The following is a 14,968-nucleotide window of genomic DNA, read 5'->3' as shown; positions in this document are numbered from 1 at the left end:
CTGACACTACTAAATCTACTCTTTAAAAAAAGCTCTGAATTCAGTTTAGTGATTAGTAAATCTAGTAACGACATAAGCTCAAGAAAAAATTCACGAAAATTAAGACGTGATTGGTAAAATGGTAAAATGCCAACTCGGCCAATTTGTTTAGGCAACCAAACAGAGCACGCCACGTGGCGGTGATAATTAGGGGGTCAGGGGAAGCGGCGGGGGTGGGAAGCGTGAGTTAGAGAACTGACAAATGGGACTCAAACTCACTAGCGTTCAAAACGAATCAACTCCTGCGAAGCGACGCCTACTTTGAAGAAAAGGAGGTTGACGTTCAGGACAAGCAATGACCACCCACCCCTCGCTCCAAACCTCCCCACCCACCCCTTCGCCCGCTTCGTCCTCGTCTCGAGCCTGAGTCGAACCGGTGAAACCCCCTCCCCCACACCAAAACCCGTCGAGCCGAACCTGATGCCCGTCCTTGTCGTCTCTCTCCCGTTCCTCGCCCCTCTTTCTCTCGTTTGTTTATCGAGCCATTCCCTCAGTCTTCTGCATTCTATCGCTCTTGCCGTGCTCGTCGTCGCTCTACCCGATAGCCTTCATCGCATCGTATGCTTGACAGAGAGCACTGAAGTTGTAACGCCGTGTGCATATCGTGCGACTCGATTTCGTGGAATTTGCTGCGGTAGGCGGTTCGCGGGAGGTTGTTCGTTGAGTTTTGTCGGTTTCGTCGGGGAGGGATCTTAGTGGTTTGGTTGCAGCGGTTTCTGCTTCTCGTGTTGGAAAAGTTCAATTCTGCACGATTTTTGAGGCGGCGTGGCTTGGGAGAGAGAGAGGTGTTTCATTTGGTTTGGGATTTTTGCCGGAGAAAGGTTAAGGAGGGACGAACAAGTTGTAGGGTTTGGTGTGTAGGTGGGTTTTGCGTGTTTCGGGTTTTGAATTTTCATCTCATCGTTGTTTCTGTTCTTGTGGATGTCAGGTGAAGGAGGATTGTCTCGTCGGAGGAAGTTTTAAGGTGTATCATCGCATTCTACGTGACCATGGCGAAGAACTCTTTCAAGCAAGAGCATCCGCTGGGTATGGTTGTGTTTTTCCTGAAGAAGTTTCTTTTGGGGGATCGTGGCCATGTGATTATGATCATTATGTCATCCGTTTGTATGCATTTTACTTCAGATCTCTCATAATGTGTGGCTTCTTTAATGGAGAAACATAACTTTTAAACTTTGCACTGTTGTGATCTAGTAAATTGAGAACATGCAACACTGATTTACAATGATGCGTTGGAAACTTTTCAAGATAATTAGCTACAACATCCCGTAATCAGTATGGTCTTCACAAGAGTGTCTCATCTGATTTCTTCAGGGCTACATCTTGAGATACCTATTTGTCTTGTTATTCATTGTGTCAGTTCGTCCTTGTTCTTTGCGTTCGAAGACATGTCGTGGTCGCGACCTAGTGAGTTAATATGATGGCCTCTATGATTGATGAAAATACTCGAAGTGCAAGTTTGGATATAAACATAGAATTCGAAGGTCCCCAGAGTAATCTTTTTTACGTCTTGTATTTTCTGACAGTTTGTTTTGTGATTCTGGCCAATTAGAGAAGAGGCAGGCAGAGGCTGCAAGAATTCGTGACAAGTATCCCGACAGAATCCCAGTGATTGTGGAGAAGGCGGAGAAAAGCGACATACCAGACATTGATAAGAAAAAGTAGGTTTTTACCACTCTTTTTTGTGTGTGTGTGCGTGTGTGTGTTTTTTCATAGTTGGAGGGCACTTGGTCACCTTCGGGTATTAGTTTTGGTATGGTTATTTATCATTCTGACGGTACATTTTTGTCATGTGATCTGAAGTTGGGCACATGTAGCATAGATATTGAAAGTGATGAATGAATGTGTTTGCAGGTACCTGGTACCAGCGGACTTGACGGTTGGACAGTTCGTATATGTGATAAGGAAGCGCATCAAATTGAGTTCCGAAAAGGCCATTTTCATCTTCGTGAAGAATGTGCTACCTCCGACAGGTACGTTAGTTGAATATGCGTGCAAGTGAATGGAGTAGTGGTGGCTTGTGTGTTAGATTTTGGATGGAAGTAATTGTGATTGAAACCTTGTGGTCGTATGCATGGCACTGCGTAGATGTGGTTGTGTCTGTGCACTGCAGATCTGAGAAGTTAGTGTAGTGAATGGATTGGATGGGATGTGAATGCAGCGGCTATGATGTCATCTATCTATGACGAGCACAAGGACGAAGACGGGTTCCTTTATTTTACCTACAGCGGTGAGAACACGTTCGGGCTATCGAGGATCTGCTAGCAGGAATGGATGGTTGGAGGTTGAATGGACGTGCATAATTCATGCGTAATTGTAGGCTTGGTTAAGTAGCCGAAGGCTGTGTGTGTTATGGACCGCCCACTGTACGTAAGAAATGGCTAGAATTGTGGTCGGCTCATGCACCTGCTTCATTGAACCATCCCTGATACATCGTTTTGGGGAATTGTTAAGACGAAGCTTGTTTTTAAAAGATAACCCTTAATGTGTTAAATGTACAGCAGGGGATAGGAATCGGGCAAGTGTACATAGAACCTTGTACGAAGTTTGTATCTGGCATATAGATGATGAACATGTAATGTGCACATTGTGCCACTATTTGTGGCTAGACTACATTAAATAAGTGACATGTTTTATCATTTGATGATTTTAAGACAAGGAATGAATGTGATATTGAGATGCCATGTTGAGATGCTATCTTGTTCACAATGTGCCTGGGAGCTCTTGATATGATGCATATAGCCATGGCAGCTAGGGTTGGTTGAAATCCGGAGAGTTGTGTGTTTGATAGGTTTGCTCGAGTGTAATGTAGTGTGGGAAAGTTAGCGTGCGACGAGCGGATATGTTTTTCGAGAAGTTTATCAAATGTTACTTGGAATTTTTAGCAGTTATTCTAGATGTTTTACAAAAATCGTCGAAGCGTGAGTTGTTGAGCATGGCCTAAAATACAGATGTGTATAACTTGTGTATTACTCGTGCAACTTGAGTAAAGATGGGCACATTTTTGGCGTCTCTGCTACTTCCCCTACATGCTTACTTTCTCTTTTGTTTTTGGAACGTTAGTATATGATTTCATTTGCATTCTATATCGCCTCTAAAATGCTTAGTGTCTATTCACTTAAGTTTATGGGATAAAATTTACCCTCAAGTGGCAAGTCCAAAGAGACAACTCTAGTGGTGTTTTCATTTAATAATTAAATATAATCAAAGAATTGAAATCTTGATATATTATTATTTTATCTTCAACAAAGCTACAAGATTTTTGGCATTAAACTAAAGCTTTAAGTAACTTGGGCCTAAGAATAGATTTTTCTATTTTAATGATTAAAAGGATTTTGTGTTTTATTCTTTCATTCTTTAATCTTTGTCTTATATCTATTTAAGAATTAAATCCAATCATTTTAATCATTTTATTTTGTATAATAATTAAGATTTAATTAGGATTGTTAAAAGTTGTATAAGATTTATTTGGAGTTGTTTAGAGTATGATAAAATATTTTGAGGGTTTTTTTTAAGGTTGAATAGGTGTATTTGGTATAAATAGAAACTTAGATTATTTATGTTTTCTAAAGATATGTTTTAAAACATTTTATCCATTGTTTTTAGGTTGTAAATCCAACTTTATGGTAATATAAAACTCTTCCACAACCAAATGCCAAGTGCATTCCCATAACATGACAATGGCATGTATTTTTACATCTAAAAATAATGTGTTATTTAGCAAAAGATGACATTCAAATTGGCCAACTTCAAAAAACAATTTCTATATATTTTTAATTTTTTATGTTTAATTTACTTACACAGTTACAATTCAAATCCATTAATATCCATAGTAAAAAAAAAATGACCAAGTTGCTTGAAGTTAAGAGGAACAATTTTCAATAAATAGAATAAAAAAAACTTTAATAAGACAAAATCCAAGCATTAATACTATGATATGGTTAGATTATTTTGCACAAAATTACATTACATGATTGTAACATTGATAAAAACATTTTTTAATCCAAATATTAACAATAGTTACAATTCAAAAAACTTGTACTTGCAACTTTTATAATATCATGTTAGTGTTGTCCCTCTGTACATCTATCTCCAAACTATGCAGTTCCAAAACTTCACACCATTGTACTTTCATTTTCTTTGGCTTAGAAAAAGGCAGATGTTCTCTAGGTCACCCTATGAGTAACCAATTCATGTTTGCATATTTTGGATACATTATTTCATGTCATCCATCTTTGTGAAATGACACCGCATGGTTTTAAAAAGTAGATAATAGTTGAAGTATATCTGACAAGTACCCTATCCCAATCTTCGGAGCAAACTTGGATTTGATATGCATAGAAGAATATCAAATAAGGTCGACTATATTCCCTCAACATACACTAACCGATATGCGTTGGCAGATCGACTTTCGAACTGCCAATTTTTTCTTTACTTCTAAGGCGGCTTGGATTTAGGTCCACTTCAAGCCTGTTAGCAGTCCACAATATCGATTAGATTTGGTTGAATGGAACTTATTGACAGCAAGATCTATTCTAGTTAAGTTAGCAACAACATACACTGTTTCTAGTGCAATGCATGTCTTCAATTTGACAATTTGAGCATCAATAATATGACGGGGTTGATTAGCATAACTTCAGCTTCGTTTACCAGCACTATTATGGTGAAAATGTTGGAATCATGGTCTTTGGGATCGGCGGTATCCAAATATTGATGAGATCAACTGTGAGCACCACAGAAAGATTGAGAACGGGAGTCTTCTCATGGCTAACGAATTCCCCTTCTTGTGTCTCTCTTCCAGGAGGCCGACTTTCAACTCATGTTCGTCCTGTAACCAAGAAATATTTTAGAATCGTCACTTTAAGGAAGGCTAAACACCAATTGCCCTCTATCTTATCAAATCTTTGGAATACATTCTCGCGTCTGTCCTGCAGTAGATTAACCTTCGGATCACGTCCGTCCTGTAATCAAGAAAGATTTTTTAACCTTCAGTCTAAGTTCTACTACCTTAAGTTTGTTGTATACACAAGAACCATCAAGACTTAAACTATTCCACTGACAACCAAGCAGGAGAACAAGGACATCGATTCCATCTGATTACTCACAGACGAATTTCTAAAGTTTGTCCACTGGAAATAACTAAGACTCTCTAAAGGTTGCACATCACTCACCTTGTTGAAATCAGGCAACGGTCCACAATCGCTTGCACACGGTCCGTCACTCGATTTAATATCAGAATCCTCTTGCTCCTTAATTGGAGAATGCTCTTGAGATGACATAATTTGAGGTTCTGGAGGAATATGGCCCAGCATGCTCTCGGTCATATTTGATCTAGGACTGGATTCTGGAAGGTTGTTACACGTTGGAAGGACTGAAGACGTATTCAATAAACCTAGTTGAGATAGGAGCTGATCGTCCGTGTTGGAGTGGTTTTCAACGGTGTCGACTGAAGAAAGAGTTGAATGATCTTTGCTCGGCAGGTCATCGATCAAATGGTCAGTGTTTCCAGGCAGCACACTTGAAGCAGCTGGTTCTTCCTCGAAAGCAGGAATGGGACAATCGCCAAAATCACCGTAACACAGATGTTTCTCTGTGATTGTCTGAGACACGACTTTTTCAAGAGAATCATCGGGGTTTCTACTCTCTTGAGGATTTATCGTGCAATCAATCAAAGCGCCCAATGCCAGACTTTCTTCTCTCGAGAATTTGGATTCTGCAGGATTTGAATCAACGATACTACACGGCTCCTTAGAAGTAGCAATCTGGACTTGCTGTTGAAATGGAACTGTTACCACCGCAGTATACTGACAGTGTTCCGGTAGTGCTTCTGGTGCTACTGCAGTATTGTTATTCTCTTCATTACTCTTTCCGTCTTTGACACCTTGCTCCACCGTTTGATGTCCTGAATCAAACTTATCGCAATCCACATCAAGTAAGGGTTTCTCAACCGTTGATGCCACAGTCACAGAAACCGCTATGTCAGGCCGCACCACGTTAGGTGCAAGAACTACATCACCTTCCTGTACAAGAATACCTGAAGATACAGTATCATCGTGCTCGAGGTGTTCTACTGGTGCATCTGATTCTGCCATGATAATACCACTATCCTCTCGATTATTGCTGCTGCTCGTTATAGCCTGTTCAACTGAATTAAACTCATCACAATTCACATGAAATAAAGTTTTCTGAATTGTGGGTAATAAGGTATCAGAAACCCCATCAGATTTGCTCTCATGTTGAACATCCATTGTTGCAACAGTAGGATCCGAATCTTTAGACTGTGAAGCGGAATCCCCAATCGCTACTTTTACGGGAAGCACAACCTCGTTCGTATGATCAATCTCCACGCTTGTAGACACAGGTGCCATCTCATGAACTGTGAACAAATCATCTCCCGATTTTGATGCAGAGTGGCTTGCAGGAAGTGCAGCTTCACTCATATAAAAAATGACATCATCTGATCGGTCTTTCGAAGCCCCTGCAGAAGGTATAGTCTCATTTCCATAACAAAAAGATGTTGAGGTCTCAAGAGTGCGCATCTGCTCAGACTCCGCTCGTTGTCCCTCTGCCCCACTTTTATTTCCTGGATTAACGGCAGAGGAATCTAAAAACGAATCGAGATTGTCCGCGTCACTTAGTAAAGAGTCGGTATCTCTTAGAAAATGAGAGAAATCGACATCTTCATCCTGTGTTGGCTCGGTGTATTTCGATCGTTGTCCATTCAATGCACTACTTTTAACTGAGGAATCCAGGAAATTTCTTTCATGCACAGTTTCCCACGGAGGACATGCGCCTTGGTCCATCCTGCTTCCTAACGTACTTGTGCGCGGAGTAAACTTGTTGGTCCGATGAACAAACCTCGAAGCGGGCTCGCTTGACACGCTACGACCGTCGTCGGCATCTGAGTCTTCATCCATGTACTGATGTCCTGCATCAGTAGCAACTTCCGAGACACTGCAAAAACTATACACCGAACATTGGTCGCTGTTATCTATGACACCGGCTTCAGATGCTCGTGGACTGTTCGCGGCTTCAGAATAGGCATCAGCGCTGGAGCTTGCTTTTTGTGCTTCATTGATTTTCAACGCAACTGGAGTGCGTTGACCGGGATGTTTGCCTGTTATTGATGTACTCCTGGTGGTTTGTCGCGGAGTTCCAATATTGCTGCGGCTTCTAATTGAAGAACTATCACTTTGCTTGGGCCTCCTTTCCTGTGCTTGCTTGCCGATTCCAGACAAAGATGCATCGCGGCTCCTTACAGAGGACCTATCACTTTGCTTGGGCTGCCTTTCCTGGACCTGCTTACCAATTCCAGATAATGTACTCGCCTTCTTACGTAAAAGATCCGACGGAGATCTCTGTGTAGGTGCTGACGCTATTTTTGTCAATGTCGGCTTCAAGGGCAGTCCAGATATTGATGAGGCTTCCTTTCTACTCTGTTCGGGTGAATCTTTCCGGAAGGGATCATCCTGAACATAAGAACAGTATATTGTGTCAAAACCCTTCACATAGATTAATTTCAGGATTTGTTTTAAACAAAAAAATGTTCAGGAAGGGTCTCACTTCTCATTACTGTTGAAGTTGTCTACAAACCATGTGAGTATTTAAACTAGAAGTAATGTATCTTTACCAAGTAAAATTGAAGCATCGTTAAATCTCCACAATAAATATGACGTAGGAATGGAACGTAACACATGAAAACATTTGCCAAAATGAACATTGCGGAATTATTTCATACCACAGGAGAACGTTGGCTGCCCCCTTGGTGGGCAGATCTCATGCTCAAGTTCCTGACAGAAATTTTTCCCCTCGTGTCCTTTGATGGAGTCTGTGAATCTGTACCCAACTGAACGCGACCCTTCGGCAGTGACGAGGTATGCAGAGATTCAGTACTTGATGCCCGACTGCGTGGCATTGGCTGTGAAGAGGAAGGCAGAGATTCACTACTAGACGTTCGGTTGTGTGCTTTTGGTTTTGAGGTCATTGGCGGAGCTTCAGTAGTTGACGTCTGACTGCTAGTTTTTATTAATCTGTTTCAGAACCAAATTAATCAAAATCCACGTCATCAGGTTGCAGCTTTAAGGGCCGCCCCGAGTTCCACCATCATATGTGTCCCAATCTAAACTTCGTGCACTCAAGTATTTCGGAGGTAATATGACCCCAAAAAAATTACTTCGCATCGTACATCGATAATGGCGTGCTGGTGAATTGAACCGTATGAGAGTCAAGATGGCTGCAAATTAGTGAATTCCGAAAATTACCTGGGCCGACTGGATGCTGGAGACTGCAATTTATGCTGCAGTAAACGGACGAGATCATCTTGCTACATAATTCAGAAAGCAACAAGCAAAATCAGCTTAGTCCCTTCGGAACATCTTGTTTGAGAAAATATTTTCAGGCGTAGTTGTGAGAGGACCGCTTTCGCTCAGAGGCGACGGTTTCTATTAATCGACACAGCGAAAGTTACAACAGTTCTCATTATGGCGTCTCTAGACAGGCATAACCCTCACTTCGCCAGCTTCACTACATCATGATATTCCTCTCAAGGAATCCACAGCATGACAAACATTCAAGACACCTTAATAATTTCACCAACCTCAACATCCTTGCGCACTGTAGAGCAACTCCGGAGAATACTCGCGGCACAAGATTTTCTTAAACACGAGCAAATAAGATGCAAAGAATCACGCGCAAAATTTCATCCCAACCACTCCAAGACATTTCAAGGTAATTTATTACCAAATTCTCAACATGATGAAACTGAGACGATCTTCGTGACAAATCAAGATGAACATATTGAGAGGAAATCAGTATGCAGCACACACGACTGCCAAGATTAAGTAACATAACAAGGGAGGTTCACCTTGACTCCCGCAGTGCGAATTTTATTTTCGATGCACAACTGCAAGAGCTCCTTCCGCGTTAACTTCTCTACATTGGTATCCTCCATCTCTCCGAATTCAGCTGTCTACAACCTAAACTCAACAATCGTCGTTCACACGTCTACGCTCGCATCTTGCCAGCCGGCTCGCCTTGACACACTGTCTACAGCACGAGCCAGCAGCAGCGCATCTTTCAAGCAATGCGCTGAGCTCCTATCTAAAGACCTCCTCCAAATCCACACATGTTCAGTATCCTTCACCACCCTACCTGCACCTCATCAAAAAGACTCTCTCACCACCTCGTCTTGTTCCGCTCGGTGCATTTTCTCCCTCAAGCTTCCTCTAATTCCAGCAGCTTCATCACCAACATCGAATACAGCTAATTCGGAATATACCAAGACGACGAAGCTTGAACTCGTCTTCAACAGACCCTGTCGTCCAAGAGTTCCAACGCCAGTGGTGATCCAAAAACATCCATTCCTATTCACATGTCGTGACACTAGTAACAAAACCAACGACTCAGCCAAGAAAAAATCAGCTCCAATGCCACCATTGTACAAGCTCGTTCCAAGACTTTTTCAATTGCTACCTCGATTGCACAACACAATTTGTGAGGAGGTCTGTCCCGGTGCTGTTTCCAAGCGAAAACGAGCATTGCGAGCGTCTTGCGGTGCCGGCCCGTCACACATTACACTCCCGTGTAATAAACAGTGAGCGCATAATCTGATGCGCGGGTCCTACCATTTCGCAAAAAGGAGATTAGTCAGCAAAATTGGTCGGGAAACAAAAACTGCACGTGGCCGGAGCTCACGAGCCGGCGTCGAGGTGAGTCGACACGCAGAAGCAAGACAAGCTTAGAATAAGCGGACTTCAGTCTTCATCTTTTTTGCTTAGCACGGTGGCCGCGAAACCTCGATTAGGGTTTCCACATATTAGTATGCTAGCAAAAACCTGTGCACTTGGCCGCCAAAAAAATTTACTGAAAAATATATACTACAAATTAGTATTGGGAGCTTTTGAGCTCTAGTTGCAATGCTACTCTCTACAATCTGCACCAACAACATGCAGACTTTGATCTCTCTTTGTTAAAAGTTGAGTTATTGCTTCACTTTTAATGAAAACATGGTTTTTGTCTCCTCTAGTTTATCCTGTTGGTTTATCCCAAATTTGTTTTATATAAAAGATGTTCTCTAATCGTTTACAGTGTGTATTGTTTTTGAAAACTAGGGATCATTGTAGGGTTTTTTTAAGGTTGTTGTAGATTGTTTTGTTTATTATTATTATTATTATTAGTTGTACATTAAAGACACTTGCATAATTTGGATTGCTATCTTGTTTCTTGTGAAACTGTTTTTCTGGGAATTGGTCGTTGGTTTTTAAGTATAAAATGAAACTCTAATTATAGTGGAAGGAAAACTACAACCTCTGATTACTCTTTTATAAATAAATTAAGAATAAATTAAACCTTTGCTTCTTCTCATCAAGTGCTATAATATAATAAGTTCTATGGTACAACTTCTTACAAAACAATTGATGTTTATCTTACATGACTACATGATCTAAAGGTGGGTATGCAGAAGTTGAAAATAGTTGTGTAAATTGTTGTAAAATAGTTTTAATTTTAATGGTGAAAGTTCATCTGCAGTAATTGTTCTTTGAAATTTAGAAACATATTCAAACATTAATGTATAATTTTGGTATAATTGGCCATAGTGAATGTTATGCACGCTGTGAAAATACACAAAACAATTCCAGTTCCCCACTATCAATCCATTTAATTTTTCCATTGAACAAACCCTTCTAACCAAAAAATGTTCTTTTAAATCTGAAACTTCCCATTTGTGACAGTAGCTTCGTAAAAATGGTTTGACCACAGTTCCCTTTTTAAAAAAATTGATTAAAAATAAATAAATGAACAAAACTAAAACTGATCCAGTTGTCAAATACTAATACTGTAATTTTAAAAGTTTTTAGCCCTTCAGATTAATAATTTATGTTGTGTATGTAAACTTCATAATCAAATGAACAATTTGATTTTTTTGTAGTTTATAAAATAGTTGTTTAAACATACATTCACTTCTTGGAAATAAAATAAAATTTGTTGAAGATTATGCATAAATAAACGAAAATAAACAAAATTTGAATTTCAACAGTATTTAGTGTATCCTTCCATACTATTTCCATGATTACATTAAATTCTCATATACATATACATACATGATTAAAGTAAACAAGAACTATTGGATACAACAACTTTCCACCTACAACATCCAAATTCAAAACTGCACAAAGTTGGCATATCATAGTAAGCCCAAAGATTAAAAAAATTAATTAAAAAATTAAAAAATGTAAGGCTTCTCAATACCCATGGTACACAGAAATCAGTTTGGAGTGATCTGTTATGGAAACAATCTCATAGACTATATCAAACAAATGCCTTCTTTGTGGTAAGTAAGGGAAACATGAGACAAGAAGGAGCATAAAACATGCAAAAATGGCACACATAGTCCGTTGCTTGTGTGAATGGCCCAATGGCTCCATGCCAAGTCAGCCCTAATGATAAGGATTATGGTCTTTGTGTCATGGTCTTTGTGTGGGCATGGGCCATACCCTCTAGACCACTTCAAATGACGCCACAAACATAACAAATAAATAAATAAATAAATAAATTGTGACCTGCTCTCAAAATGATGTTTGGTGATGTGCTTTTCATGCACAAATGTCCTCTATCATGGAGTTTAGATGAAGGTATTAGTTTATGAGCGATTTTTTTATTTTTTGTTTTTAGGTGAAGAATTGAAGAAAATGTCATCCTACGAAAGGTTTATTTCTTTTACAAATATGGGAGTTTTAAAAGAAGCCCAAGATAATGTTTGTATTGACATAATGCTTTGAGCTTAATAGTGTCCATATAGGACACCAATGATGTGCAAAGTTCTTTGATTCCTTTTCAAAAATTCAAGATTTGGTTTTTTTTATTTTTATTTTTATTTTTTAATGTAAATTATATGAATGAAACACTTGTGACTAGAATGTGTGAATAGTATGACTCATGACTGAAATACATGAAGATCCTAGATCATTTGAGTAGGGTTTGATTTATTGATATTGTTCCAGTGTTTTCAATCAAATGTCGTTATTTTAAGACTTTCTAATAGTTTTTTTGAATTGGGTTGTGTTTTAAATCAATACAATAGAAGAAGAAGAAGAAGAAGAAGAAGAAAATTACCCAGTTTATCATGCGTGATTTGTGATTTTACTTTAAAAATCCAAGTTTTGCATTTGTTGTTGAACCTTTTCCGTAACAAATCCACACAAAAATATGATATCATATAATAATGACAAGTAATAGTTCTGAATAATAAATCGTAAGAATTCATAAATCTAAAGTCCCACAAGTTTTGTATTCAAATTTGATCATCTTAGCATCAAAAGTACAATACAAACTAATAAATAGACTTGCAGAAAATAGTGAGTTGCAGTTTTTAAATTATCCAGGTTTGAAACGGTTAATCAAACTTTGTAGCTTTGTTTCACATTCATTTGTTGTAGTGTAAACGTCTCTATATAAAAAGACTGAAAGGATAATTTTTAGATCTTTTATCTCTTATTGAATCTTTTGAATAGTCACATTCATCTGAGCATCTAATCCAAAAGGAATCCTAGTATGATATCCAAAACAAAACTCAAGCAACATATTGTTGTAAATTGTAAGATAATATTGATTTATTCTGGATTTAAAGATCAAACATATTAAATAGCATTGCTACAATATTTTAATTATGTTTTTAAGAGGCTAATATAACAACACATTTTACAAGTTGTTCCTGAAAGTGCATCATGTCAATAATAATAATAATAATAATGACAATAATAACCATAAAATTAAAAAGTTGAATGATGTTTTAAAACTCTTGTTGTGTGTTACAGTTAAATGAGTCAAAATAAAAACACATTATCAGAATCATACGTAACAATATTATCAAAGATATGACATGGTTTTTTATTTTTATTTTTATTTTTATGAAGTTTGCAAGTTTTGATAATTATAACAAAATTGTTAAGAGTTGTTGTTTGAAAAGGTAAGTACGATCATAAGATTTTGAAATCATTTATTTTACATTTATGAATGTAAGAGATAATTATTTCCCAAGCAAAGTCTTTGAATGAAATTACAAAAATTTAATGCTTTAGAGCTTTGTTGCTTAAATTAAGAATTTAATCGTGTTGTAAATTTCATACTTATTTTACTTAAAATGAATAGTTACCACATCGAAAATTAAGGTTTGATTGAATTATTAGTAATTCATTCAAAAAGCTAATGAACACTTTCACAATGCATACTTGAATTTTTTTACACGTTCAAAGTTACACATACATAACGGTATTTTATTAGTTTGCTAATAAAATATCCACCCACTGTAGAACAAATAGAACTTATTTGGAATTACAAAAGTAGCTACAAATCTACGTATGGATTTGGTCAACTGATCTTTTAAATACAACATTTAATATCATATGCAACAACAATGAAAAGACTGTTGATTGGATCCCATTTAAAGCGTTTTATTTCTCAAATAAGTTACCCCACAAATCTGTAAGAATTTATTTGTAATATAATTTTTGTATCTTAAAAAACATCTCCAATTTTTTCTTTTTTTTCTTTTTTTCTTGAAGATGTGATGCTTCAGATGCAATAAGCTAATAAAAATATTTGTAAATCGTCTATATATATATATATATGAAAATTCTAATTCTTTTAAAAGTTTTTATACAGGTAACTTGAAATCATTTATGATAAAACCTTCAACTTTGTTTTGCCTTCATTTGTTTACACAACATCAAATTTTATTCACTACTAAAATACTTCTTTTAGGATTTACAGAACGAAATAAAATAAAACTGTTGCAAATATTTTGCATCTAAGTTTTAGAGTGTTAAAGTTGTTTATTTTTATATTTTCTGAATTTTTCATAAGATGCATTTGTAAAAGAAAGATAATGAGTGAAAAACTTCAAAGTAGCTTCTTCTTCCCAAAAATTGAAATTTCTACAAAAAAATTAACAAAGTGGGAAGAGTTGAAATAGGGATATTCATTGGAGTATACATGTTTTGGTCATGGGAGCAGAAGAAATAATCTTCTGAAGAGGATATATTTTTATATTCCTTAAAGATAAGTTCAAAGGCAACACCTTACCAATTTTTAAATAAAAGTAGTTGGATTGCATTTAATTCATTGTTTCATAGAAAAATTAAATGCATGTTTTCTTTAAATTACATAAAATCTATTGGTATATAAAATCATGTGTGAAAAGATTGTTTTAAATATGGATCTTTCTTAGTCCCCCAATAATAACATGATAAAATTTATGCAAAACTAACTAGAGTAATTACTAAGTATCAATTATGAAACAATAATAAATTTGCATATATTTATATATACATATATATAATAAGATTATACCGTTGATTCTTTCAATTATTTTTCATAACTTATAATATTTTCAATTTTTTTTGAAGTTGTTTCCGTTTTTATGCAGTTTTCTATTATTGTTTGAGGCAATGCTTGAAACACATTTGATTATACTACTTGAAATCTATCACGGTCATATCCTGTGATTTATATCAGGATAATAATTAAAATAATAACACTTATCCTCAAAATTCAACAATTTATCTCAAAACACATAAACTACAATGAACTTTGTATTTGTTTGTCCTAGCTCATATAAACTAATTTTCATGATTTCCATACATAAATAACTAAATAACTAACTAAATAAATAAATAAATAAAATAGCACAAGTAATAACCCAAAAGACATTCATGGGTTCCATATGCTTGAGAGTGATTTAAAAGACATTGTAATTGATTTACTTTAACTTTAAAGCAAAGTCCTGGAATCTGCCGGTAGATGCCCTTCAAAATCTGGGTATCGTGAGAATAGATAAGGATTTCAATTAAGAAACACGGGTACCAAAGACAATACAGGGTATCAACTTTGCACAGGACCTCCACCGGGCCAAACCCTAGTGCTTCGGAATCAAAGA

General features: G+C 37.0%; 2 protein-coding genes across 5 annotated transcripts; one reads left to right on the top strand and one right to left on the bottom strand.

Moving 5' to 3' along the window:
- The first annotated feature begins 396 nt into the window (after window positions 1–396).
- Window positions 397–2,675, top strand: LOC112294909 (autophagy-related protein 8C-like). 3 transcript variants are annotated; one of them, XM_073540248.2, is made up of 5 exons: window positions 397–415; window positions 968–1,065; window positions 1,589–1,697; window positions 1,891–2,009; window positions 2,198–2,675. In XM_073540248.2, the coding sequence occupies exons 2-5, from the start codon at window positions 1,029–1,031 to the stop codon at window positions 2,299–2,301; spliced, it is 369 nt and encodes a 122-aa protein (XP_073396349.1). In that variant the 5' UTR covers window positions 397–415; window positions 968–1,028; the 3' UTR covers window positions 2,302–2,675. The 3 variants fall into 3 exon arrangements, with proteins under 3 accessions (XP_073396349.1, XP_024401679.1, XP_024401680.1); XM_024545911.3 differs by lacking the exon at window positions 397–415 and adding an exon at window positions 554–673; XM_024545912.3 differs by lacking the exon at window positions 397–415 and adding an exon at window positions 554–691.
- Window positions 2,676–4,010: 1,335 nt separating this feature from the next.
- Window positions 4,011–10,764, bottom strand: LOC112294178 (uncharacterized). 2 transcript variants are annotated; one of them, XR_016498131.1, is made up of 6 exons: window positions 8,900–10,764; window positions 8,298–8,359; window positions 7,775–8,066; window positions 5,208–7,505; window positions 4,687–4,997; window positions 4,011–4,506 (listed from the first exon to the last, which is right to left on the bottom strand). XR_016498131.1 is itself a non-coding variant. In XM_024544398.3 (6 exons), exons 1-5 carry the CDS (start codon window positions 8,984–8,986, stop codon window positions 4,715–4,717), a joined length of 2,889 nt encoding a protein of 962 aa, XP_024400166.1. In that variant the 5' UTR covers window positions 8,987–10,758; the 3' UTR covers window positions 4,011–4,506; window positions 4,687–4,714. The 2 variants fall into 2 exon arrangements, 1 of the variants encoding a protein (XP_024400166.1); XM_024544398.3 differs by having other exon boundaries at window positions 4,687–4,864; window positions 8,900–10,758.
- Between the last annotated feature and the right edge of the window lie 4,204 nt (window positions 10,765–14,968).

This window comes from Physcomitrium patens, chromosome 17 (genome assembly GCF_059467195.1).
Source record: "Physcomitrium patens ecotype Gransden chromosome 17, ASM5946719v1, whole genome shotgun sequence".
NCBI classification, from domain to species: domain Eukaryota; kingdom Viridiplantae; phylum Streptophyta; class Bryopsida; order Funariales; family Funariaceae; genus Physcomitrium; species Physcomitrium patens.
This window is presented reverse-complemented; position numbering and strand designations above follow the sequence as displayed.